The sequence below is a fragment of the Carcharodon carcharias genome, chromosome 13, assembly GCF_017639515.1.
Source record: "Carcharodon carcharias isolate sCarCar2 chromosome 13, sCarCar2.pri, whole genome shotgun sequence".
NCBI lineage: Eukaryota > Metazoa > Chordata > Chondrichthyes > Lamniformes > Lamnidae > Carcharodon > Carcharodon carcharias.
In genome coordinates, this window is record NC_054479.1 from 126,448,607 (window position 1) to 126,475,395 (window position 26,789).

The following is a 26,789-nucleotide window of genomic DNA, read 5'->3' on the forward strand; positions in this document are numbered from 1 at the left end:
TTGGTGAATTCCTGCATTCATTCAATTCAGGTCTAACACTGACATGAAGAATAGAACACAATACCAAGAGCAAGGAAACAGCAAAGACAAATAGCTATTTATGCAGAAGATAATTCAGGGCAACAGTTGCTCGTGGTGTGTATAAATCATCATGAGTAAGGAAATAATATACTCTTAATCCTAATACGTGGGAGAAGCATCATTATCAGGAATAATGTCCCCTGGATAACAACAATCACCACAGTTCAAAGTAATTCACTGTCCATGAAGTAACTGAAGCTGTTTTTGAGATGAAGACAGGTGCTATATAAATGGAGTTTTTTTTCACACTTTCTTCTGGAAAACTTTGCCTGTGGTTTTTCACCTCAAGATTAAATAAATTATCGATCCATAAGAATATAAACTGCACAGGGTTTTTAGGTCCCTCTTATAACCTTTGGGTTTCTACTCCTAAAATCCTGTGCAAAATCTGTACAGGTGATCACCCTACACCAAAGAAAATAAGCAACATCCAACACAAACATCCCATTCACACTGAAACAAGGCAGTTTATCTTCTAATATTTTCCAGTGTAAAAAAATCTTAAATTTATTGCAAAACTTCACTGACGGCCACATTCACAGATCATTAATAAAGTTACATTTGTAAGCAAGTGACTTCTGGTCAAAACTGACAGAAACACGATTTCATCGCCAGAGTACAGCCTTGAGCTTGAAAGAAATTTGATTTATTTTTCTCCTTCCAATTAGTACCTCTAGGATACATTAAAAGCTGTAAACGTAAAAGCTTCAGCTAAGGCCTGACTTTGAGCTTTTAACACTAACTCTGAATTCCCAACTGAACCCAAAAAGTGCTTGAAAAGGAAAAGTTTTCAAAGCTGCTGACGATACTGCCAGCTGCACAACACAGAAGATGGTATGTACATCTAAGCATTTGAAAATTGCCATGTTAAGGGGTGTGAACAATGAATACTTAAAGATGCAGTAAAGTTTTGTTGCTCATACTTGAGACAATAAACTAAACTACACTGGCATTTTGAAATGTTTGAAAAAAAATTCACACTAAAGCCAATTAATAGCACAACTGAGTAAACACCCTGGATACATGTATGTTACAGGAGGCCTATAAGTGCCACTGAACTTATTCATGCCAACTTATGACTAACCTTCTTGACAAGAAGATCTTATCTTCAATTCCAGTTTGTGCTTAAATGGTTGGCCAGCTGGATGCCAGCTGAAATGATACACAGTCCCCACAACCCAGATGGGATAAAATGTAAAGTGCTAGATACTGAAACAATGGCTGCCACATACAGGACCCACCCGAAACCCTCTTGGAAATATACAATAGGTGCAGTATTTCAGGGCAAGATTGCCAGCCACTGCAGAGAGATTGCAAGAAAGCTTTCCAGTATGAGAGAGAAGCTGAAAGGGTCTCTCTCTCTTTTTTGGAACAAGCGTATTACCCAGTTTGGTCGCCAACTTTATTAGAAATCTCCCAGCTAACCAAGATCTCGTAATAATTGCAACATCTTCTACATCTGACTGCATTTACTAAACCAGCTAATCCAAATTGGTCACAACATTTAAAAATCTACGCCTCAACGACAATCAACCATATTTTTAAAAACTTATTTCTGATACCTGTGTGTGCGAGAAGTCACATTTTTCTTATTTATTTCCCTCAGGTTTAGTGGTTAATTAAAAAGCAAATAAATTTGCTCTTTAATCTTCATGAAAAAGAAACTTAAACCTTTGATGTGACCAGCTGAGGAGGTTGAATAGAGGGGAGCCAGTTCACCCCTTCTCACCTGGTCACAACACACTTGACTGCCCGTTCCACCAACCTGTCTGTGTCCTTTTCAAGTTCTACACCACCCTCCTCACAGTTCACAATGCTTCCAATGCTCCTCACAGTTCACAATGCTTCCATTGTACATATTTATTGGTTATAAAAATATTGGAGTTAGAGTAAAGGGCTGTTTTGACTGACAATTGAACAGAAAGCCAGAACCAGCTGATGTGCCGGGAACAGTTGGTGAGGGGGTTTGGAGGTTGAGGAGCAAAGAGAAAAAGAGTAGGGCTCACGTGATTGGGGCTTGTGAAGGGAAAGAGGGAATAGGATAGGTGTGGAGGCCAGTAATTTGTGTGGTGCTGGGGTAGCAACAGCAGAAGCAGTAGTACAGTGAATGGGAGCAACAAAGAATTTTTATGCAGTAAACAATATTCGGGTTGTGTTATAGAGGGTTAACAGAATTTTTTGTGACACAGGAGGGAGGGTCTCAGAAACAAAAAGGTTGAGGACAAGTTAGGCCAAATTACCTGTTTGTGCTGTACAATCCATGTAATTTTACTTAATTGAAACCTGGTACACCTACTAATTATGGTGGGACAGGAAATGAGAGGGAATGTGGAATAACATTTTTCCACATCTAACAATACAACAGATCTCATACTCTACTAGCCCCAGTCCAAGCCTGTAAATCTGCTGGACATTTGCTGAAATAGAAATGAGGAGCTCTTACAGAATTGTTCAAATCAGATTTCTTGGAAACAGGGTGTACATTGTAATTACTGAAGTACAGACAGAGATTACCTCAATTTATGCAACCTGCCCTTTTATTTTAATTCAAATCTCAAAGACTTTATTAAACCCTTAGGAATTTTCTGCAAAGGTTATTCATTTGTTTAGTGCTGTGTTCTTTAAAACTCATATTGGAACTTGTTACTAAAGGCTCCAAATTATGAACTTCAAAGGGGGAACAAACTTCACAATAGATTACTTGATTGAAGTGATTGAGAAAGGGTTCAAATGGTTGAGGCATGCATACAAGAAACATGAGATTTTATATTATATCACATTAAAATATTAATTTGAGAATGGCATTTAAACATATTATTTTCCAGAGGGAACAAAATACCAAGTGGTTCTCCAGAAAGTGAAGGAAAGCTAAGGCTGAATCAACTTGAATGGCACTTCCAGTCAGATTATCTACTCAGCTTGCTTGGAAGGGTAACAAAAGAACAAAAGCAATTTTAAAAATATGCAAAGTACTACAGTCGTCTAGAAGCCCTTCAACCTTTCCAACCCAATCACAGAGGCAGATGTTTGAAGCATGCCCATGCACAATGGGATGAGGTCTCCTCATTCATCCAGCTGTGCAGTTCCTAAACAAAATAAGTTTGAGCAGTTTCAACAACTCCCAGAAACTATAAATGCACTGGGCCCACTGGAATTGAATTGGCAATCTCCAACCCTCCCACTCAGCAATTCTCCCGCTTGCCACTTCCCTCTCCCGAACTCTCACTGTAAGGGAGGGCCTGGGAGAGGGACAGCAAGAGGGTTGAAGTGAGCAAGAGGACCAGTGACTGGAAGATCTAAAAATATGTTGATTGGGCATCACTTCAAAGCTTGTCCTGTAAACTGTGCTGATCCCCCGTGGGCAGACAGTGCCGCAAGCTGCAATATGCGTGCTCTTCAATTATATCAGGAAGCAGCCAGCAGAGCTGTCCGCCTTCAGGGAATCAATGAGTTTAAACAGTACCATTTTGAAATGGCCCTGCGGGGACGAATTTTTAGTCCTGAGAATCTAAAACTCCAATTGGGAAATTGGAGAGAAAGGAAAATAGAGGGAAAGCTACCTTAGTAATTTCCCCATGAGGTGAAATTTACCAATAAATCATTACCAAATCTGTAACACTCAGCCACTATGCGCAAGCTTCAGAACATTTTGCTGCAAAGCTGACCAGTGTTTAACATACAGGAAGCCCTCGCTTAACGTTGTTAATTGGTTCCTGGAAAATGCCACGTTATGCAAAACACAGATGCTATGTTATAAATGGGGGTTATGCTCCTCAGGAAAGGTTTTTTGGAATATGCATTTCCATTCAAACGTGCGCATTAACATTATAAAGTTAAGAAAATGTGGAAAACATCAACATTACATTTATCCTACTGTGAGAAAGCTAAGAAAACAAAGTTTGGGTACTCACCATGCTGTGGAGCCTTGCCTCACTTAGGGGAATGTGGTGGTGGAGATGGGTTTTTACTTTAGGTCAGGACAACTTTTTGGAGGGCTATTAGAAAGGGTTTTTTTGAGGACTATTAGAAGGAGATTTTTAAGACTTAGGTTTCTTCGCAGCATCCTTTTAAGGGCTTCTTGCAGTGGGGCTCTTAAAAAATTTTTCCAGTGACAGATACAATTATGCTTTTTCCTTTTCTCTGTAGAGCTCCCTGTAGTAGTTGACTGTATTGTTAATGCTTCTGTTCAGTCCTGAACTATACTCTCTGTTAGGGTCTTCTTCATCAACTTACCAAACTCCTCTATTTATCCAGTATTTTCTGTTTTTATTTCAGATTTCCAGCATTCACAGTATTTTGCTTTTCTTTTATTTTATCAGTGTTTTTAATAATTGTTCTCACCGTTGCTGCTGGCAAGTCAAGAGCTTTAGCGTTACCCACTGCACTGTCACCAGTTTCAGAGAAAGTTTATAATATCTAATTTCATCTAAGAGTAACTTGGTTTCACTGTATTTTCTCAGCAGAAAGCACTTCATAATCGCTGGCTGATTTTTGGCTCATTATGAATGAATTTTATGGGTAAAATTAACAAATAATACCACAACAATTTAGGACAATCAAGATGGCAATGGGAAATAACTGTTGTTTTGCACAGTTCACACTCCATCCGTTTATACTGTACGGGACAGACAGTGTTTAACCAGTGGTCTTCAAAAGGACGACTGGAGGACTCTACAGGACACTGCAACCATGGCCCTACAAACCTAAAAATCAAGGCTGCTTCTTTTCTGTCTGAGGCTCATAACTGCCTCCAAAGATTGCCTGCTCCCCACTTGACCTGAGACCCAGCTCTTGCAGGCTCAATATGGGAGTTATGCAGGAACATCCAAGCATATGGCGACATTAATATGAAACAGCAGCAACGCAGTGCAAATGCAGGTTATTCAGTGGAGTTAATGCAAAACAATATTGTGCGGAACGTAATTAAGTTAGGACTTCCTGTACAATTCCACCCATCTGTTTCCACGTCTCTAGATGGGAACTTCTGAGAGCTCAGCAGGCAAAAAAATCAAACAAGTACCTGAGTGTACATAAATTTAGCCCAACCCAGTGATCCTCATTCCTTACGTTACTGATCAAGCCAATTTATGTGAATTAAATACCACAAAATTTCACCTAAAGCACTGATTCTATGGGAAATGGGACTGATTGGATTGGTCTAGAGAGACAATGTGGACTCGATGGGCCAAACAGCCTTTTTCTGTGTCATAACGACTGATTCAACAAGGAGCTTACGTTCCAACACGTACAGTAGAATGCAATTATGAATTGCAAGCAGTATTGTAGAAAACATTTCAACACCACATCCTCTCCATCACAAGGACCATCTACCTCCACCTCTATAATATAATCCCTTCACCCCTACCTCAGCTCACTTTGCACTCAAACCCTACACACACACACACGCTTTTAGACTCGATTCAGCCCATCTCCCATTGAAATAGGGTTCGCAAATCTCCAAGGTTTGGCTGGAGTTTCTCGAAAGCGGTGACTCCTGTCTTAGTTGCTGCCGCCAGAAACTCGGAAGGAAGCTTTCTTGGAGCGCTATCTGTTCCTGTGCAGGATGAGTAAACTCTAGGACATTGCTCTGCCTCTAATTCGGTGGGTGATGGGGCAGGAGAGTGGCCAGGGAATGGGAGCTTATGGCGGAAAGAGAGGGAGACTGAGCACTGAGTCTTGGGGAAAGGGAGGGAGAATGAGGAATGGGGCCCTGGGGGAGGAGACTGAGGCCTTGTGTTGAGACATCAGAAAATTACATGACCAAATCTCCAGGAATGCTTCCAACCACAGTTGGCAGCCTTTAATCGGAAACCTTCATTACTTCAGGGCTCGACTATTTCAAAGGGCTCCAGCTGGCCTCCCACCATCCATCTTCCATAAACTCCGGCTCATCCAAAAGTTGACCGCTCATATTCTACTTTGTTTAAGTCTTGTTTGCTCATCATCCCAATCCTTGCTGATCTATCTTGGTTCTCAGTCCCCTGAAAACTCAAGTAAAAATCTAATCCTTGTCTCCAAGTCCCTCCATGCCCTCTTTCCAACCTCTGACTAACTTCCTTCAGTCCAACAATCTGCCAATAGCAAAACACTCTATTCCTCTGGCTCTGGCCTGTTAGGCATGCTCTCCGCTTCATCTCATCAATGGCAGTACATCTTCAGCTATGATACTTTGGGATTATCTATTCAAAACCCTCTAGTACCTTTAAAACCCTTCTGAAAACCTGCTTCATTGCCCAAGCTTTGGTTAATCATTCTAATATCTCCTCCATTGGCTCAGGTGTCCAATTTTATTTCTTATGACTTTATGAAGCGCCATGAGATGTTTTCGACATTGAAGGTGATACAAAAAATGCATGTTCTACTTGTTGCAATTTCTTTCAAATCTATGCAACTCCATTTCCATTTCCTCCAATAATCATCCATTATTTATAAAACTTACAAGTTTTTAAAACCCAACCTTGTAGTCACCTCAACACAGCTTGCCAATTCACATGGTCTTTTCTCCTGCTCTGCCTTTGTATTCCATCTCACTGATCTTTGTCAAATCATAAACTGTCATGAAGTTCAAAATACATGTCACACTCCACACCAACATGGCATGATAGACCAACGTCAGCTCCCTTCTCACTCGCAGCTTGAAGCTTAACAAAACCAAGCAAACGAAACAAAACTGATCGACAAAGGCAGAAATTAAGTGACGCAGAATTATATTCAATCTAGGAATCAGAAAGCTCCATCGCCAACAAAGTATTTCTTGCAGTTTGCATTCCTGTCCACAAGAGCATGATAGGCCATAGGTGATCGCTTCCTTAGTTATAATTTCAAATTTGCAGATATACATGTCAGTGACTCAGGACAATAAATATTTTGAAAGCTCCAAGCCAGCATTTCCAGCATATCAAGGTGAATGCAACAAAACAAATATCAGTGCAATGAATGTTGTATTTTAAATCAGAACTCAAAAAAGCTCATTGTATGAGGCAATTCTATTTCTGCCAGAAATTTTTTTTAGTAGTGTTTTGTAATATGTGCCTCTGTGTAAAATATTTGCGTTCCCTAGGGCACTTGATAATTAATCCAGGAGGTTTATAAAAAAATTAGCTGCAATTCAGCACTCTATTATCAGTCACATCCAGACAAACTCACTGTGGTCCCTTGAATGTACATGAAAAATGACACAACTTGGGCTGAGGTGGGAAGAAAATTAAAGCAATGTTACCAGTGGACCTGAGCCCTAAATTACAAGAAAACTGAATTATCAATGGGTAAATCATTAATCCAGCCTACTCTTAAGTTCAATAGTTCCAACTCTGATCCAGCTCCCTCATCTATGCACCCTGGCCCAAAAGAAAAATTCTTTCAGTAGTTTCCAATGCAAAAGAAAAATATTCTTTCACCAGTTTCCAATGTAAAATAATTCACCTACCCAAAAAACTACCTATAAAGCAACAATTTTATCAATCATAAAAAATTTTATGTGCTGTTCATTATCATTCTCTGTCACTTCACTGCAGTGACTACCCTACGTTGATCCTACATTGGGGCAGTCTGGGTAGTGCCCCATCTCCTACACTGTCATGAAGACAGTTTCTTGAAGTCCCTATATTCACGGTTCCTTCCGCTGCTTTCTATGGATTAAAACTTTCAGTTTTGAAATTGCAATTTTTTCTTAGGAGATGACGTCACTATGAGTTATATGGATTATTCTCGCCCTCCCTTAAAGCTTTGTTTAAATATTCTTTCATTCAACGTAACATCAACTTCGCAGGGCCACAAATTAATTAACCTGTCTTAACTGGTGAATTTTTAGGCATTTGTGAACATGGAGATACACAGGTAACCTTGCTTGTATTGTCCACATGTATGTGCATCCAAAATTTAAGGATTTCATCTAACACATTTCTGCAGCACCTCTATACTTCAACTAAATAATAAGACTATTTTAAGTCAAAATGTCACAAGCTATTTGACATTTCCAACATTGCTGATAGAATTTGTGAAGGAATGTTTCCAAGTGATTCTGTCATTTTCAACTCCTGTCCTCGCAACTACAAGACAGACGGCTAACATTAGTCTTACAATGTAAGAAACCTCATACATTGAAAATACAATTCACTTAACCATAGGACTGCCAGAAGGTCTTAAGAAATGACAGTTGCCCAGAGTTTCCGTTCATTCACTCCATACTAAGTAACTCATCAGAAGTGACTTCAGTACAGAAATATTAACCCTAGACTACAAAGCCACTTCCAAATGACAAAAAACCTATTTGAATCATTTAGCCCCTTTCTGCCCAATATACCCACTTTTAACTATGTTTTCCTTTATATTTTGACCTCCTCTGTTTCAACGCTATGGTTTGAAAAATAAAAGCTTCAAAACATTTTCCATCACTGATTCTTCTGCCTCTCGGTTCCCATCTCCCATTTTGAGGGTGAGGACATTTTCCTATTTGCTAGCTACCAACTCAAAGATTTGCCTTACAATTTATCAAATGGTTAAAATACAAAAATTGTGCAAGGCGACTTGATCAAACTAAGATATGCAAGAAGTTGCCAAATCAGAAAGGATGGCCACTGGACAAGTTAACGGCAAGAATGAGTAAATGCAAACACAGACGTGTTTGATGTCAACATTCATCGCACAAGTGAGTGTGACTATATAGCATTACAATCTTTTGTAGTAAGTACATTTCCTGTTCACAAACTGCCCTTCCTGTTATAATGTTTGGTCAGGCTTTTGCATTCAGGTTTATCATTGGTAAATGAAAAATGCTGATATAGTAATATAAATTCAATTTTGTTATAGCAATTGTCACAATGTAGTCATGGGCTGTGGGCACCAGGTGGCTCTACAGAGCAAAATGGAATTGCTCAACGCCATTACCATCTTGTGTACGAAAAAAATCATTCACCAACGCCCTTCAGCAATGCCACGGACTATTTACTAGTTTTAAAAAACACGCCTGTAAATCTTTGCTCCTCAACTCATTGCAGCATACTGCACCCAAATATAAACAAATACTGCACAAAATACTTTAATAGAAGAAAATTATAATGGACAAGGAGATCTTACACAAGTGCCACAGTTGCAAGGAGATGCATCATCAACACAATTACTTTGTTAAAATTACTTGGCAATATAGTGATGGCATTTAACAGGCTGAATGCAAATAATTAAATGAGGAAGAGAGGCTTTTACAGAAAGGTTAAGAAAATTGGGGTGATACATTTTAGATTACATGGCTCAATGAGCAAGATACAACAGCTTGCCTCAAGGTGAGAAATACTGGATAATACTGGATAAGGTAGAAACATCAAGAATAATGATATAATATCAAAGCATGGAGATAAAGCTGCTATCACAACTTGTAGCCAGCATATCCTTGAAACCTATTCCAATCCATGTGATGCAAAACACAAAACACAAATTATCATATGCAGTCTCATTTCACTTAAATGATCAAAGGTCGACATGACATTTATAATTGAGCACAGAATTTTGAGCTGCTGTGACATTAGAATGTTACTTTATCTGAACATGTATGTTTTAGGATAATAGACCTTGTATACGTATTATGAAATCTTAAATGCTGGCAATTTTGCTATTATGCATATACATGAACACTATTTTTATATTTAAATACATTACAAATTTTAGAAATTGATTTCTCAAATGTTGTATTATCAGCACACAAAGATGGAGGAGGGGGTGCAGTGTGGGGGCAAGAACTTGCAGTGAAAAGAATAATCTATATTCTTGACGTTAAAAGAAACACATTATCTCAACATTCTCATCATATATCTGCAGAAGTTTCTCTTCTGCCCTGCCCAGTTACGTTTATTAAACTCATTAAATATCATTGTCTTCCCCAATAACTTCTCCGAAACAAATATATTAATGGCATACATGCACTGCAATGGGAGCACCTCATCTTGTGGTCTGTGCACAGAAATTCCTTACATTGGAGTACTTTGTGTGGATTTTGGTTGCTGACAACAGCAAAGGCTAGAGGTACTGACAATATCCTAGCTATAGTACTGAAGACTTGTGCTCCAGAACAAGCCACACCCTAAGCCAAGCTGCTCTAGTACATCCACATTGGCATCTACCGGCAGTGGGGAAAATTCCCAGGTATGTCAAAATGCAGGACAAATCCAATCTGACTAATTACCAACCCAGTCCACTCTCAACCATCAAAATGATCGAAGGTGTTGTTGACAGTGAAATGGCACTTTCTCAGCAACAACCTTCAGTTTGGGCTCTGCCAGGGCCACTTAGCTCCAAACCTTGTCAAAACCAAACACAGAGAGAAGAGCTGAATTACAGAGCTGAGTTGAGAGCGACTGCACATAACATCAAGGGAGTATTTGACCGAGTGTGGCATCAAAGAGCTCGAGTTAAATTGACGTCAATAAAAATCAGGGGAAAACCTTTCACTGGTTAGAGTAATACCTAGCACAAAGGAAGATGCCTGTGGTTGTTGAAGCCATCATCTCAGCCCCAGGACAGTGCTACAGGCAGTCCACAAGGTAGTGTTCTAAGTCCAAACATCTTTAGCTGATTCATCAATTACCTTCCCTCCATAAATGGGGATGTTCATTGATGATTGCAGTGTCCAGCACCAGTTGAAATTCTTCAGATACTGAAGCAGTCCCTGCCCGCATGCAGCAAGACCTGGACAACATTCGGGTTTGGGCTGATAACTGGCAAGTACCATTCGTGCCACAAAAGTGCCAGGCAATGACCATCTCCAACAGGAGTGAATCTAACTATCTCTCCTGGACATTGGAATGGCATTACCATTGCAGAGTTCCCAACAACACCCTGTGGGGGGGGGTGCGGGGTGCGTTTACCACTCACAAGAAACTGAACTGGGCTAGCCATACAAATACTGTGGCTGCAAAAGCAGGTCAGGGGCTGGGAATTCTGCAGAGAGTAACTCATCTCCTGACTCGCCAAAGCATGTCCACCATCTACAAGGCACAAGTCAGGGGTATGACGGAACACTCTCCACTTGTCTGGATGAGTGAAGCTCCAACAATACTCAAGGAGCTCGACATCACCCAAGTCACACCCCATCCACCATTAAATATTGCCTCCCTCCACCACCTGTGCACATAGGCAGCAATGTGCACCATCTACAAGATGCACTGCAACAACTTACCAAGATTCTTGGACAAAATCTTTCAAAGCCATGACCTGCACCAGCTACAAGAAGGGCAGCAGACAGAAGCACACCGAATGCGAATTCCCCTCCATGTCTCACGCTGCCCTAACTTGGAGCTATATCACCATTCTCCCACAATCAGTGGATCAAAATCCTGGAACACCCTCCCTAACAGCACTGTGGGCACAACTGGATCACATCAGAATGCAACAGTTTAAGAAGGAGGCCAACACTGCCTTCCCAAAGGCAATAAATGCTGGCCTTGTCAGAAACTCTCACATTCCAAGTGTGAATTTTAAAAAATATTGCAGATCAGCAACCTGAGTAACAACAAAAATCAAGCAATAATCCACATCAACACCCAAGCCTCTGACCACATTATGTTGTAACTTGGAATCTACACTAACATTTTTGAATTTCCACATTCACCCAGAGAATATACAGCAACACAACTATTAAACATCACTATGCCTGACTTTACCAGTAGATTATATGGTCTGGCTACTCCAACACACAGTCTTTCCATTACAACATCAACTTCATTCTGAATAATCTTAACATCCTTAATCAAGTATCTAATTAACCATTTTTAATATTCATGATTTAGCCCTGTAGACCATAAGACCATAAGACATAGGAGCAGAAATTAGGACATTCGGCCGATCGAGTCTGCTCTGCCATTCAATCGTGGCTGATAAGTTTCTCAACCCCATTCTCCCGCCTTCTCCCCATAACCTTTGAACCCCTTACCAATCAAGAACCTATTTATCTCGGTCTTAAATACACTTAATGACCTGGCCTCCACAGCCTTCTGTGGCAATGAATTCCATAGATTCACCACTCGCTGGCTAAAGAAGTTTCTCCTCATCTCTGTTCTAAAAGGTCTTCCCTTTACTCTGAGGCTGTGCCCTCAGGTCCTAGTCTCTCCTACTAATGGAAACATCTTCCCCATGTCCACTCTATCCAGGCCTTTCAGTATTCTGTAAATTTCAATCAGATCCCCCCCTCATCCTTCTAAACTCCATTGAGTAATAGACCCAGAGTCCTCAAACGTTCCTCATATGTTAATGTTAGATGTATTACAATTACAAGATGAGTAATAGAGGATTATAGATAATTTATCATTTAAGGGAAAAGTGGATAACATTATGAGGCAGAGAAAGATTGAATTTGAGAAGATAGCAAGATTAGTTTTGGATTGCAATAGGAAAGAATCAACACAGACATGATGGGCCAAATGGCCACCTCTGTGCTGTAAACTTATGTTGTGCTATGATGAAGAGCAAGAGCTGGAAATGAGATGAAATCCTTATGAAAATTAGTTTAATAACTACTTGAAAACAAAAATTAGGCACTTACAAGCAAGATAAATTAGGCACTTACAAGGAAGATAACTTTATTTGAACCACTTCACACTCTGTCTTAACTGGAATGACACCTTCAATAAATTTACTCATGCTTCTTCATTCCTGTTAGCCATGTTGTCCATAAAGTGAAGTCAGAAAGTAGAAGTGCGTCAACAAGGGCTCAGTATTCTCAGTGATCTGAATTTTAAGGTGATTAATGAAAGAGTTTCCTTTAATAAAAAAGTTACTCGTTTTAAATTGTAAAACAAGAGTTTCTGCATGTTGCAGTTACAATATTAGCAATTCTGCTGCTCCTATGAATATTGGCCATTCATTGCAAGTAATCAACACTGAGTTATCAACGATAAGTAATGAAGTTCTAGGATGCACCTCACAGGCATCTGATTACAAGTCAAAGGCGATTAATCTAAAATTGTGCAGACCACGGGTGATGCTACATATGGAGTGTGGTGTGTTTTTGGACAGCCTAGTATATTGTGACTCTGGAACTATCTTTTGAAGCCAGATTCATGGAGCTGAATAAGTTTTTATTCTTGAAAAGACAGTGGACATATGATCTAATTATTTTAAGTGCTGAGGGATGCAGATACAAGCAAATGATTTAGCCTGGACAGAGAGTGAGCTGCACAACATGAGTATAAAATTAAAAAACCCACATGCAAGAACAGGGAAAATCGAACCTCCTCTTCTAGTGATCTGACAAGTACTGAATATGTAGAATCGACTCTCAACAGGAACAAGTTGAACTAACATGAAGATTGATTACAAGAATAAAGAGAGATCAAGGATCCAATATAACACAACGGTTTTCAGCAAAGAGTTGCTACTATTTTCCATGCATTGACGAAACAAAGAGGAACATAATAGCACCATTTATAACCAAAAAATGCTGTAAAAATTCAGGTCTGACAGCATCTGTGGAGAGAAAGACAGAATTAACATTTCAAGTCGAGTCTTCAGGGTTAGTTATGCGAACTCAAAACGTTAACTCTGACTATCTCTCCACAGATGCTGTCAGGCCTGCTGAGCTTTTCCAGCATTTTTTGTTTTTGTTTCAGATTTTCAGCATCCGCAGTATTTTGCCTTTACCTTAGCACCATTTATATGCTGTTTAGAAAACAAAATGTCCTGAGACACTTTACATGGAAATCAAACAGAAAAGAGACCCATTGTTAGAGGTAAGCAAAAATATGGATAAGAAAGAGAAAGAAAAAGCTTGCATTTATGCAGCACCTTTCATGAACTCAGCATGTCCCAAAATGCTTCAAAGCCAATGAAGTACATCTTAAAGTGTAGTCACTATAAGAAAGTAAGCAACAGCAAATGCTCAAAAGATGAACAACACAGATTGAAAGGGTAAAGATGCTACATTGATCCTCCCTATTCCTTCCCCTTAACCCCACCCACCAATGCAATGGAGAGAGGAACACAGCATTTGGTGGTGGGGAGGTGGGTGGTGCGGCGGGGGTGGAGGGGAAGATACAAGAGGGAAGGGTGAAAGGAAGTGGAAGGCAGCAAAGGAGGATTGGGCATGAGTTTCTCGTATCCTGACAAAGAGTCTTAGAAAAATACTGGCAAGGAACCTGGGATCAGGTCAAAAAGTCATGCATTCTGCAAGGAAAGCAATAGCAGAGGCTGTGTATTTCAAGGTGTTTGTAATCAAACGCAACTGGAACCTTCACTCTACCTAGTCATGAGTACAATTACAGATTAGTCCCACCTAGGAAGATTGAATTTCAAATAAGCTGCAGCAAATTGTTTCTTTCATTAAAAATGCAAGCTTAAACAGTAATTAAATGCGGATAGATCTGATTTATAGTTTTGCGCAGTATAGAATAAACCAATGCCCCAGTTCTGTCGGATAACCATCAACTTCATATGGTCTTAGGGAATCCTTACTTTAATCATTAATCAGGCACAGGAATCAGTTAAAGCTTCATATTCTAGGGATTGTGAGCTGGAAGTTTAGTTTATTTTTAAACAAATTGTGCCCCCATCAAAACATGCTGCAGAATCATGACACCCTAAAGAACATTTGACAGCTAGATGACCATAAGGGCAGAAACTAAAGAAATTATAATGTAGTGCATTAATGCATTATATCTTCAGTTACACAAGAGTAAATTGAAGCTATTGCTTTGTACACCAATACAGGGTAGGAAATGACTAGTAAAAAATACTGCCCAAGACTCATGGGGGCCAAAAGGAGTATGCAGAGAATCATATATCACAAGGACAACATTCTGCCTATTGTGCCTGTGCCAACTCTTTGGAAGAGGTGCCAACTCTTTGAAAGAGGTACCAATTAGTCCCATCCCCAGCCTTCTCTAAAAGCCCTGCGATATTTTCCTTTTCAAGTATTTATCCAATTCCCTTTTGATCTCTTTCAGTACTACATGTAGGACAGTACACTGTTGTATTAGTGTATTGTTTCAAATGGTGACATCTTCAAATCCTATAAAGTAAGCTCCTGCAGTTGACCAAAGCAATTGGCACAGAGGGCAGAAAGGAAAAGCAGAGGAAAGATCACCAGGTGCTTCATAAAAAAGGGCAGCTTACCTAATTGCAATGCACAGCTCATTCAATGGGTGCGAAACAATTCTTTGCAGGTGCCATAACAGAGGATTTACTTGGCAGAAGAGAACTTCAATTAAGGCTATGCTATGGTGGGATGGGGCTAATGGTATATATTACACACACACAGCCAGAAAGTGCTGACCTAACTAAGTTACACCAGACTTGCATTAACTGTGCATTTTTCTGAAGTAATCAGTGCTATTTATAAATTCTGATAAATATGCAGTGATTAAGCATTGCAATCTTCACACATATCCTTTTCAGTGCACCCACATAGCAGAATCAAGAAACTTCATCATGCAATAGTTGTGACTTCTGTTCAACAACAGAACAAGGAAGCGAGAGGCAAAGCATGCAAGTAGCCAAAAAGAGGATAAAAAGTGAGATGGATTGAGATAAATGGATTACAAATAAATGAATATTTGATGAAATTTGCGAGGATAATGGATGAAAAGGGCATTAACATCTTGCAAGATACTTTACAAAATTAGGAAATCGACCAGCATGAAATGAAACAATCAGTGGTTAGACGAAAGCACTGGATGCTGAATCAAAACTATCTAATTCTTTTAAGTTTAAACATGAAAAGGTTTCAAGTTGTATTCAAAAAGATCTGCTGCATCTTGAACTTGAAGGGTGGCCAGCACGGCAGGACTAGGAATCAATTTATCAGATTTCCATTGTCAGGAACTCAGATCACCTGAAAGCTCTCCTACCCTTTTCAAGCATTGTATTTTCAGTCACGCATTATATTTTCCAGACACCACTTCTGATGAGTTTTTGCTCAATGCTCATTGCAGTTAAGCACCAATTCCATTGAATGTTGCAGCAGCATGCAGTTTCTTTTTGACCATTAACTTTTAAGAATGTTGAAAAACTCTTCAGCTTTTGAAAGGCAGAATGCACAATATAGCCATGTGCACAACGCTGCCAACAAGAATGAAGGGTACTATTTAAAAAATGGCTTGTGTTTCCTCTGTTTTATTATACTGTAGTCTACTCTTTACATATCTGCATTATTGCTGCTCCCTGAAGCAGGGGAAGCCATAAAGTCTGTTTGCAAGCTTCTACAATTGGTCCTTGATCCAAATACTGGAAAGCATAGCATATACCCCCTCCCCTTCATCACACACCCACCTCTCTATCTGTATCTTCAATCAATAACATGCCCATTTTGGGCAATCAATGCAATGGATTGCTCAAGGTTGAGCATTCAATAGGTAGACTGTCAAGTATGTCAATCTCAACACAAACATTACTACAGAGAATAATGCAGAAACAAAATGCTCCTTGGTGGATCACTGTTCACGCTATGAAACCAATACTAAATTCTGCACAAAATCCACTGGGTTGAGACTGCCCAAACGCATTAGCAGAAAAAGGAAAATATCATCCTTGCCGATTTGAAACCAGATCCACAGCTCACGCATAAATTTAATGCAGAAACTTTACTGAAAGCATTGAAGGATAAAGTGATAATGAAACTGATTTGAGGGCAGATAATCCTTTAACACTTGCAATTCTTAAGAACTTACATATGTCTACTTTTAATAGATCCTTGCAAGTGCTCATTAAGAGAACGAATTAATCAGGTCAGTACTACAAAACCATTAGCAGACTCCCTGCAAGTGTATTTGCATTATGAACTTCAGTTAAGCCGACTAGAGACCTCGTGGAACTTTTTTCTAATAAATAGTGGAGTTAAATCATTAAGAGTCTCATTAAAATTAGCCAACTTCTCCCAAGGCGATGTAAAAAAAAAATCCTCTTTGCTGCAAGTTTGTGTTGAAACAAAACAGAATACTGTTGAGGGCCAATTTTATAGTGAAGTTCAGTCTACGATTGACTAACCTGATTGAAGATTTCATGCTCCCCAATGTAATCGCTGCCCCATTCTAACATCGCCCTCCACCCCGAATAGAGATACAAGGGTAGAATTTATAAACGGCAACATTTACATACTCATTGAATCTGTACAGCATTGCCATGCACTCTACTTTCATGCAAGCATTCAATTATTTATTTTCAAGAAAGGGAGGCAAAGGCCGGGGAGACAGGCTTGCATTTATACAGTGATTTTCATGACCGCCAGACATCTCAAAGCACTTGGAGTGTAGTCTCTGTTGTAATACAGGGAACTTGACAACTAACTTACACACAGCAAGCTCCTATAAACAGCAATATGATAATGACCAAATAATCTGCTTTTCTGATGTTGATTGAGGGATAAATATTGACCAGGACACTAAGGAAACTGTCCTGCTCTTCTATGAAATGATGCCATGGGATATTTTATGTCCACCCGAAGTAGTAGGTAGGACCTCAGTTTAATAACAAAAACAGAATTACCTGGAAAAACTCAGCAGGTCTGGCAGCATCGGCGGAGAAGAAAAGAGTTGACGTTTCGAGTCCTCATGACCCTTCGACAGAACTGAAGGGTCATGAGGACTCGAAACGTCAACTCTTTTCTTCTCCGCCGATGCTGCCAGACCTGCTGAGTTTTTCCAGGTAATTCTGTTTTTGCCTCAGTTTAATGTCCCATCTGAAAGACAGGTTCAACGGGTTGGATGCTTGCATAAAAGCAAGGAGATAGTTGGTTTCAGCAGATTAAACCTGTATAAACTTTGTCAATTGGAAATCTCAGCATCGAGTGAATCTCAATTGTTCACTGGCACCAAATATCCAAAACTACTTCTTCTGCCAATCCTATTTCTTCCCCACCAATGCACTGAACCCCACACCTTCTCAAAATATTAAGTACCACCAACATCTTGACTAGGTGGCTATACTTCACGTGACTCAAACTAGGAATAGATGGTGAGCCTGAACTGAGTATTTGATCCTAAATGGAGATTGGGGGTAGGCATCAAGCCCAATCCTTTCCATACCCAACATCTACGCACACATACTTCCCAGCAGTCACTGGATAATGATCAGGTGAGAGCCCTGGGTGATTCACCCATGGACAGTGGAGGTGAATTCAAAAACTAGTACCATGCAGGCAAAGATGGTTAACTCAAGGATGATTACAGTTTACCTGCATTGTTCCTAGTATCAAAAACCTAAACAAGAAAGAAACGTCATGTGCAAGATAAACATGACTCTTAAAATTACTTACATTAGTACTAATAACACTGGGTTACTAATCACATTTTCTTGAGAGAAAGCCTGGTGCAGAATACCAATGCAAGTTAGACCAAGTATGATATATATGCTCATATTTTGTTTAAAATAAACTATAGGGTTGTTCCTGATATGTTCCTAACATTTGCACTAATTGAAACCTCCCACCATGTGAATGGAGTAAGCAGTTCCTGTGGAGAAGCTAAGTAGGGATACACCAAACGGTCTCCACCTGTGCTAACAATTCAAGAAAAACTACTGGCCAGTGACAGTGCATGCCCGCATGCATTTTTTTGTTACAAATGTAGCTGAACTCTCAACAGTCCCATGGGTTTCATTTTCTCATGTGAGCAGTACTACTCAGTACAGGTTCACTAGTGCGGCTGGTCACACCCAGCTGGAGTGATCTATGTCAACATCTTTGGGCCACAAGGGGCACAAGAATGAATTACTAATACTCCTTGTTGAAGAAATTTGGAGGGAAATTTCAAAATGACTAGCATTAAATGTACTAGAGGATTTAATATTACTCTTTAGATTCAGCTCTTAAAACCAGGTGAATGGGCACCACCGTTTTACTCAAAGAAGAACTTCGAATCAATCAGCTGGATTGTTAAATCTGTTTTCATAACAATTTAAAACTCCTTCCCCTACCCCACCACAATATGAGCAAAGGCTCAGATTTAATCATGTACTGTGACCAAAGTCCTTTCTGTTACATTTTGAAGTCAGGCGGTTCTCAATTAAATACTCAAAGGCCAGGAAATTACATTTCTAAATTAGACTTCAACAATTCAATTGAATACAAAAAAGTCAAACTGTGAACCTCTCGAATGACACAGTAAGCTGGGGGCAACATAGTAGTTCAGGCTTTTAAGACACTCTTCTAAATGTTTCTTTTCACTTAATAACCACTACAGGAAATTCCCAGATGTAATATTTCACCTCTTATGCTCAGGAACCTTACACTCCTATTGCCTTTTAGTTAGGTTTGGGCACAGAATTTTTTTAAATAATGATTCCAAAGCTCCTTTAGCATGTTTTAGTCACAAGAAAAAGCACCCTAAACATAACAGGCTTCTGAAAAATCTGAACCTTATGGCTGACACCCAACCCTAAAGGAACCAATGTGCTGTTCTCTGATCATTAGTGTTAGCAACTTATAGTTAAATTAAAATTAAAACCCACAGGGGAAATAATAAAAAACTTGTGATGCTGAAACACACATTAATAAAAGGCTATTGTATTGCCGAGATTAAGAACATAAGAACAAGGGATCGTATACTTCTTCTTGAGCCTGGTCCACGAATCAATAAGCTGATCTGACCATGGCCTCAACTCCACTCTCCTGCCTGCCTCCCATAACCCTTGACCCCCCCCCCCCCCCCCCCCCCCCCCCATTATTTCAAAAATCTACAGCTCCAGCAGTAGAGAATTCCAAAGATTCATGGGCCTCAGAAGAAATTCCTCCTCATCTACATCCTAAATAGTAGACCCCTTACTGTTTGTGTCCCCTAGCTCCAGATTCCCCAGTGAGGGGAAACATCATCTCAGACTCTACCCTGTCAAGCCACCTCAGAATCTTATGTTTCCATATGATCAGCTTTCATTCTTTTAAACTCCAAAAAGCTCAACCTTTCCTCATAAGGCAACATTTTCATTCCAAGAACCAATCTAGTGAACCTTCACTGAACTCAAATGCAAGTGTATCCTTCCTTAATTAAGGAGTCCAAAACTGCATGCAGTGCTCTGGGCGTGATCTCGCTAATGTTCTGTATAGTTGTATAAGACCTCCCTACTTGTATACTTCATCCTCCTTGCAATAAAGTTCAACATTCCATTTGCCTTCCTAATTACTTGCTGTACCTGCACGCTATTTGTGTTTCATGTTTGAGAACACCCAGATCCCTCTATCACAACACTCTGCAGTCTCTCTCTCTCCATTTAAATAATACTTTGCTTGTCTTCTTGCAACCAAAGTAGAAACCTTAAAATTTTCTGCATTAGACTCCATCTGCCAAATTTTTGTCTACTCGCTTAACCTATCTATATCTCTTTGCAGGCTCTGTGTTCTCATCACAACTTGCTTTCCCACCTATCTTTTTATCAGCAGCAAATTTGGCTACAACACACTCAATCCCTTCGTCCAAGTCATTATTATAGATGTAAGTAGTTGAGACACCAGCATTGATCCCTGTGGCACCTCACCAGTTACAATTTGCCAACCTGAAAATGCTTCATTTATCCAGATTTTGTCTTCTGTTAGCTAGCCAATCCTCTTTCCGCACTAATGTACTGCCCCCAATACCATGAGCTCTTATCTTGCGCAATAAATCTTAATGTGGCACCTTATCGAATGCCTTTTTGGAAATCAAAATAAACTACATCTACTGGTGTAAAAATAGAAAATGCTAGAAAAACTCAGCAGGTCTGGCAGCATCTGTGGAGAGAGAAACTAACATTTTGAATCCAATATTCTTCAGAACCCTACATCTACCAGCTCCCCTTTATCTACCAGTTCATTACACCCACAAAGAACGTAAATAAATTTGTCAAACACAATTTCCCTTTCATAAAACTATACTGACTCTGCTTGATATTTTTATGATTTTCTAATTGTCCTGCTAATATTTCCTTATTATTGGATTTCAGCATTTCCCCAGTGACAGATGTTAGCCTAACTGGTCTATAGTTTCCTGCTTTCTGTTGACCTCCTTTCTTGATTAGGGAGATTACATTTGCAGTTTTCCAGTCCACTGGGACCTTTCCAGAATCTTTGGAAGCTTACAATCAGTGCATCCACCATCTCTGCACCCCCTTCTTATAAGACCCTCAGGTGCAGGCCATCAGGTCCAGGGGGCTTGTCAGCTTTAGAACTATTTGTTCATCTGGTACTTTTTCTCTAGTGAAGGTCCTCTCCCTCCTTTCGGCCCCCAGATTTATAGGTTTTCTTCTATAATTGGAATGCTTTAAGCAGCTTCTACCATGAAGACAGATAGAAAATATTTGTTCTAAGTCCCTACTATTTCCTTGTTTCCCATTATTAGTTAGCCAGTCGCCTCCTCTAAGGGACCAACTTTACTTTACTCTCTTCCTTTTTATATACTTGTAGAATCTTTTAGCATGTTTTTATATTTCTTGCTAGTTAACTTTCATAACCTATTTTTTTTCTTTACCTTTAGTCATCCTTTGTATCTAAACTTTTCCCAATCTGATGGTTACCACTAATTTTTGTATCATTGTATGCCTTTTCTTTCAATTTGACACAATCTTTAACTTCCTTAGCCAAAGATGGTTCATCCTTCTCAGAGAGCCTTTCTTTCTCATGTAAATATATCTTTGTTGAGAATTATGCAGTATGTCCTTAACTACCTGCTGTCATACCCTTCTACTATCTTAACTTTTAATCTATTTTTCCAGGCCACTTTAGCCATACCTTCATACCTTGTAATTGCCTTAAGTTCAAGACACTAGTTTCTGACCCAAATTTCTCATCCTCAAACAGAATGTAACATTTTATCCTGTTATGATTATGCTTCCATATTGAATCCTCTACTATGAGATTAATTAATCCTGTCACATTACTAGGTATAAAACAGCCTGTCCTCTGGTTGATTCCTTAATGCATTGTTCTAAGAAACTCTCCCGCATATATTCTATGTACTCATCCTTAAGGCTACATTTGCCAATATGATTTGTCCAATTTATATGAAGATTAAAATTATCCACGATTCTTGCAGTCCCTTGCTTACATACCTATGATTTCTTGATTTACTATTTATTTAGGCTATTAGGGGCCTTTAGACTATTCCCACCAATAATGTCTTTCCCTTGCTTGTTCTTATCTCCACCCAAATTGATTCTACATCTGGATCTTCTGAGCCAAGGTCATTTCTCACTACTCTCCTGATTTCAACAACAAAGCTACCACATCTCATTTTCCTTTCTGCCTATCCTTCCAAAATATCAAGCACCCCTGAATGTTCAGTTTTCAACTTTGGTCACCTTGCAACCACTTATCTGAAATGGCCATCAGAGGTTATCCATTTATTTCGAATTAGTGGCATCAACTCATGTATCTTGTTACAAATGCTGTGTGCATTCAGATAGAGTCTTTAAATTTGTCTTTTTACCCGTTTTCCTTCCTCTGACCCTATTTGCAGGTGCATTCTTATGTTTTCACACACTGTCCCTCCCTATCACACTCTGGTTATCATTACCCATATATCTACCTTGCACTATTGCCTTGTCCATTCTCCCTAAACTTCTAATTTCCCTTCACCTGAACCCTTCCCCCAATATTTAGTTTAAAGCCCTATACAGCCCTAGTTATTTGATTCGCCACATCAATTGTCCCAGCCAGGTTCAAGTGACAGAACAGCTCCTTCTTTCCCCAGTACTGCTGCCAGTGCCCCATGAATTGAAACCTACTTCTCCCACACCAACCTTTGAGCCATGCAATCAATTCTCTGGTCTCAGTGACCCTCTGCCAATTTTGCTGGTTAAAAGCAACTTGTAGCAGTTTCAAAAATCTAACTAGTTCAGTGTAAAAGTCAGCAATGTTCAATCCCTGAAAGGTGCAGTTCTGCCAAGGAGCTGAAAATCACCAAGATCCAAGACCCATTTATTTTGGTTCCAGAGCAAAGGAAAATTAAGAACTCAAATGCAGCTGTGGACCAGAATGCTGCAACAATTAGTTTCGGCCACAATTGCACTGAAATTCATTAATAGCAACACCTGATGTTCACAAAGCTGACAATCAACATTCCACATATTGGGCAGTTGTGCTACTTTGATCCCATTCATCATTCTGCTTACCCTCCAGGAGACTTCTTTACTTTTTAAAAAGGAAAAAGTTACACAACGGCCTTAAGTTGTAATTCGATAGTTTCAAGTCCATCAGGAAAAACTTGAAGTAAGGACACAGTTCATAAATAAAAACTCACAAAACCTTAGCTTTGTCCAAGAAATCACTATCCAAATTGCCACTGCCTCATCATTCTAAGTAACCGTCATCACAGTGCCAAACAGGCAAATTACTCGATGGCAACAAGTCACAATTAAGTAATTATCACCACCCATGGAGGTTTAGGCATAAACCCAGATTTAATACTATGAAATCGCTGTTTGACTTCTTATGATATTAAATAGACGTCAGGGGAAGGTCACTAATTTAGAGAGCATGAACTTTCCCCAGGTCCCCTCCATCTCTTCCCCAACATCACAGAAGCCCAACAGCATTAGAGCAGGATACAACATGAGTTTACTAAATTTTCTATCCCTCGCCCTGCCACTGCAACAAAGGGATATTACAGTAATGTGACAAAAAAAAGTCACAGAGTTACACAGGATTGCTTGGTATGCTGTTCCAAAGAATTCACCGATATTGAGAAGCTGAAGACTCGCTAATGTTCCTAATAAAGCTTCTGTGCAACTGCTCTGTTCCATCATGCTGCCAAAATTTATTGCACTTTAAAACACCAGAACAGCTCACACTGCAAATGTGAATTACAGAGGTTGCTTTTAATTGCCATAGAACTTTCAGCACCAAGGACAAGGCCAACATCATGCAATTTGTCAAATCAAAAGACCAAGCCAAACATACAGAAGCTGATGTAATGTGATAGGGTACCGTGGACTATAAAATAGTTAGCCAAAAACAAAACATTACTCATCCTATACCATGTTTCACCTCACTCAATTTATTAAAGTTTATCTCTCATGTTATAATCTTCTGATAAAAGCTATTGCTTTGTATAGGGACTTTTCTCCTTCAGATTCCCCCCTTCCACAACCCACTTAAAGTTCAAATGGTAAAATCTAGCTGAATATGTCTGTCCACATATTGTGGGGGGGGAGACGGACATATGTTGGAACATCATGACCGCAGATGACACGAGCTTAATGTGTTTCCAAAATCCAGTCATTTAAATGGTAAACCCAAGGAAGCTTCCTTACACTGATGCACAGCTAAAAATTCTGAATATTGAAGCCCATTCATTCATGAACGGTGAGCTAGGGTTGCTGAATCAGGTACAATGGGAAATTTATGACTTGTCTGTTATGAAGTGCAAGTCTTTCCCAAATCTTCAACACTCCAGGCAACCGAATTTGTGAAACAGTGCCCTCATTACAGTGCATTCTTGACTGCATCCATTACATCATTTTATAATCAGCAACTGCTCTAAGACAGTTTCCTTGAAGATGGTATCTGCACACTCCAAAATTTATTTAATGTTGTAGCAGGGATACTTCCTCTTCAACAAGCTTACTAGCATTAGGTAGTGAAATAAACAAAGTCAAGCAGGATTTAGGAATATTGCTGAAACACTTAAATACAACTATTTAGTTAAAAGAGTCAAATGAACAGATTCTGAAATTAGAATGAAATTAACGAAGTTAAGTTTGCATAAGCACCTCTCCCCTAGAATCAAAGAATGTTTACTTTGCAGTTACATCTGTGATTTCCACTTACAGCAAGTTTTTTGACCATAGGTGCATAACTAAACTGAAAAACAGTGTGCTTGGGGCGGGGGGGGGGGGGGGGGGGGGGGGGGGGGGGTGTGGTTTGCAGGGAGAGCAGGTGGAGGAAAACAGCAAATTTAAGGGATCTTGTCCATTGTAGAATCAGAGAGGGGGAGGCATTTTGTTAGCAGAAGACAAAGACTACAAAAGAGAATGAAAGATATATTGGTCTCATGCATCTCACATGCATACAGGTTAGGTCATCTGTGATCAGCAATGTATGCTGCTCAGGAAAACAAAAAATCTCACAAATTAGTATATCCTTGGATTTTACATCAAAATTTCACTCTGAAATTCAGCTTTCAAGCATACAATGAGATTTGTGTAACTCCCCTGCATTTCAACATTAGCTCAATTGCAATTAAAATCTTCTCTCAGCCACGTGAAATTGTTCTAACATTTGATCTGTGTGATACAACAGAGATTTGGGGAAAAATGCAGATCGAAAGAGAATCATTCCCCTACCTCACGCTGCAGCACCAGCTCCTTGGTGAATTGAGTGGCATCTTCACTGAATGGTTCCCCTTCCTGGATTCCTGCAGGAGTGTTCCGAGATCCACGAGGGCACTCGATACCTGAAACAATAAATAAAGTACTTGAGAATGATAGAAATCAAAAGGAAAATGCCCCAGTTGTGAGATTATTTAGTGTTTGAACAACACACACAAAGGGACCAGGCAGGATGAGAACATAAGAAGTAGGATCAGGAATAACCATACAGCCCATCAAGCCAGATCTGCTATACAAGATCACTGCTGAACTTTTACATCAACTCGATTTTCCCCCACACTTCTTGATGCCCAAAAGCTCTATCACGCTCAGTCTTGAATATATCCATGCACTAAATACCCATTGCCCTCTTGAGGCAGAGAATTCCAAAGATACACAGCCCTCAGAGAAGAAATTTCTCACTTTAAAATGGTTGACCACTTATCCTGAGACAATGACCCCTAGTTCTGAACTCTCAGGCCAAAAGAAACAGCCTCTCACACTCTACTACCAAGCTCTAAAGAGTTTAACATTTCAATGACAGCACTTCTCATTCTTCTAAATTCAAGAGAATATAAGCTCATTCCATGAAATCGCTTCTAAGATAAGGTTCACAACCCAGGACTCAATCCAATGAACCTCCACTACACCACCTTTAAGGCTAGTATACCCTTCCTTAGATAAGGAGACCAAAACTGTGAACAATACCATGATGAAACTCAAAAATATTTAGCTAAATTGGCAGTCGCCATTTTGGAATTACAGTTCCCGCTGGGCCCCGGGACTTCTGCACAGGCTCTGGCTAGGAAATGGCCGCACATGCACAGTTAGTTTTTTTTATGTTCTCTAGGCCGGGAACCAGTCCTTTTGTTACAACCAGGATGGGAGGAGTGTGTGAATTATGAAGTCCTACTACTCCACAGGCCATACCATTAATTTAAATGTTTAATTTTCTCACCGAAATGGCCGATTGTGTACTTATACTTCTAGTGCCCAAAAGGAAAGAGAGACTGACCAGGCTTCTTTCAAAAAAACTCAGAATGATTAATTTATTTTAAAACAAAACTCCTTTTAAAAAGTTTCAAGAACTAGTTGACACACAATTGTAATCTGGAAGTGTAACTAACTAACCATTTTAAACTTGCCCAGCACACACACAGACAAACAAAAGACACATAAGTAGTCTCTGCAGAGTCAGGCGGATGGGAAAAAAAACTTTCTTAGAAAGAAAAAAAATTAAAGTTCACAGAGTTTCAATGCTGTCTATCTGAAGTTCACCAATGATGCTTCAGCATGGAGGACAATATAGCTGGGCCAATTCTTCCTATCTCAGCTAGCAAGTCCAAAGTTATGCAGACAAACTATACTCAGGTGAGAATTACCTGGCTACAGGCTGAGAAGCACATGGTTTCACAAAGCAGAAAGGGAGAGAGAGCTAGTCAGGGTAGCTGTTGTAA

General features: G+C 39.6%; 1 protein-coding gene across 1 annotated transcript in view; it reads right to left on the reverse strand.

The window, feature by feature from the left end:
• Window positions 1-26,789, reverse strand: part of snd1 (staphylococcal nuclease and tudor domain containing 1) — a 946,160-nt gene that overhangs the window by 501,202 nt on the left and 418,169 nt on the right. The window contains exon 16 of the mRNA XM_041202041.1: window positions 25,309-25,418. Within this exon, the coding sequence (XP_041057975.1) occupies window positions 25,309-25,418 (110 nt within the window). The remainder of the gene's footprint in view (window positions 1-25,308; window positions 25,419-26,789) is intronic.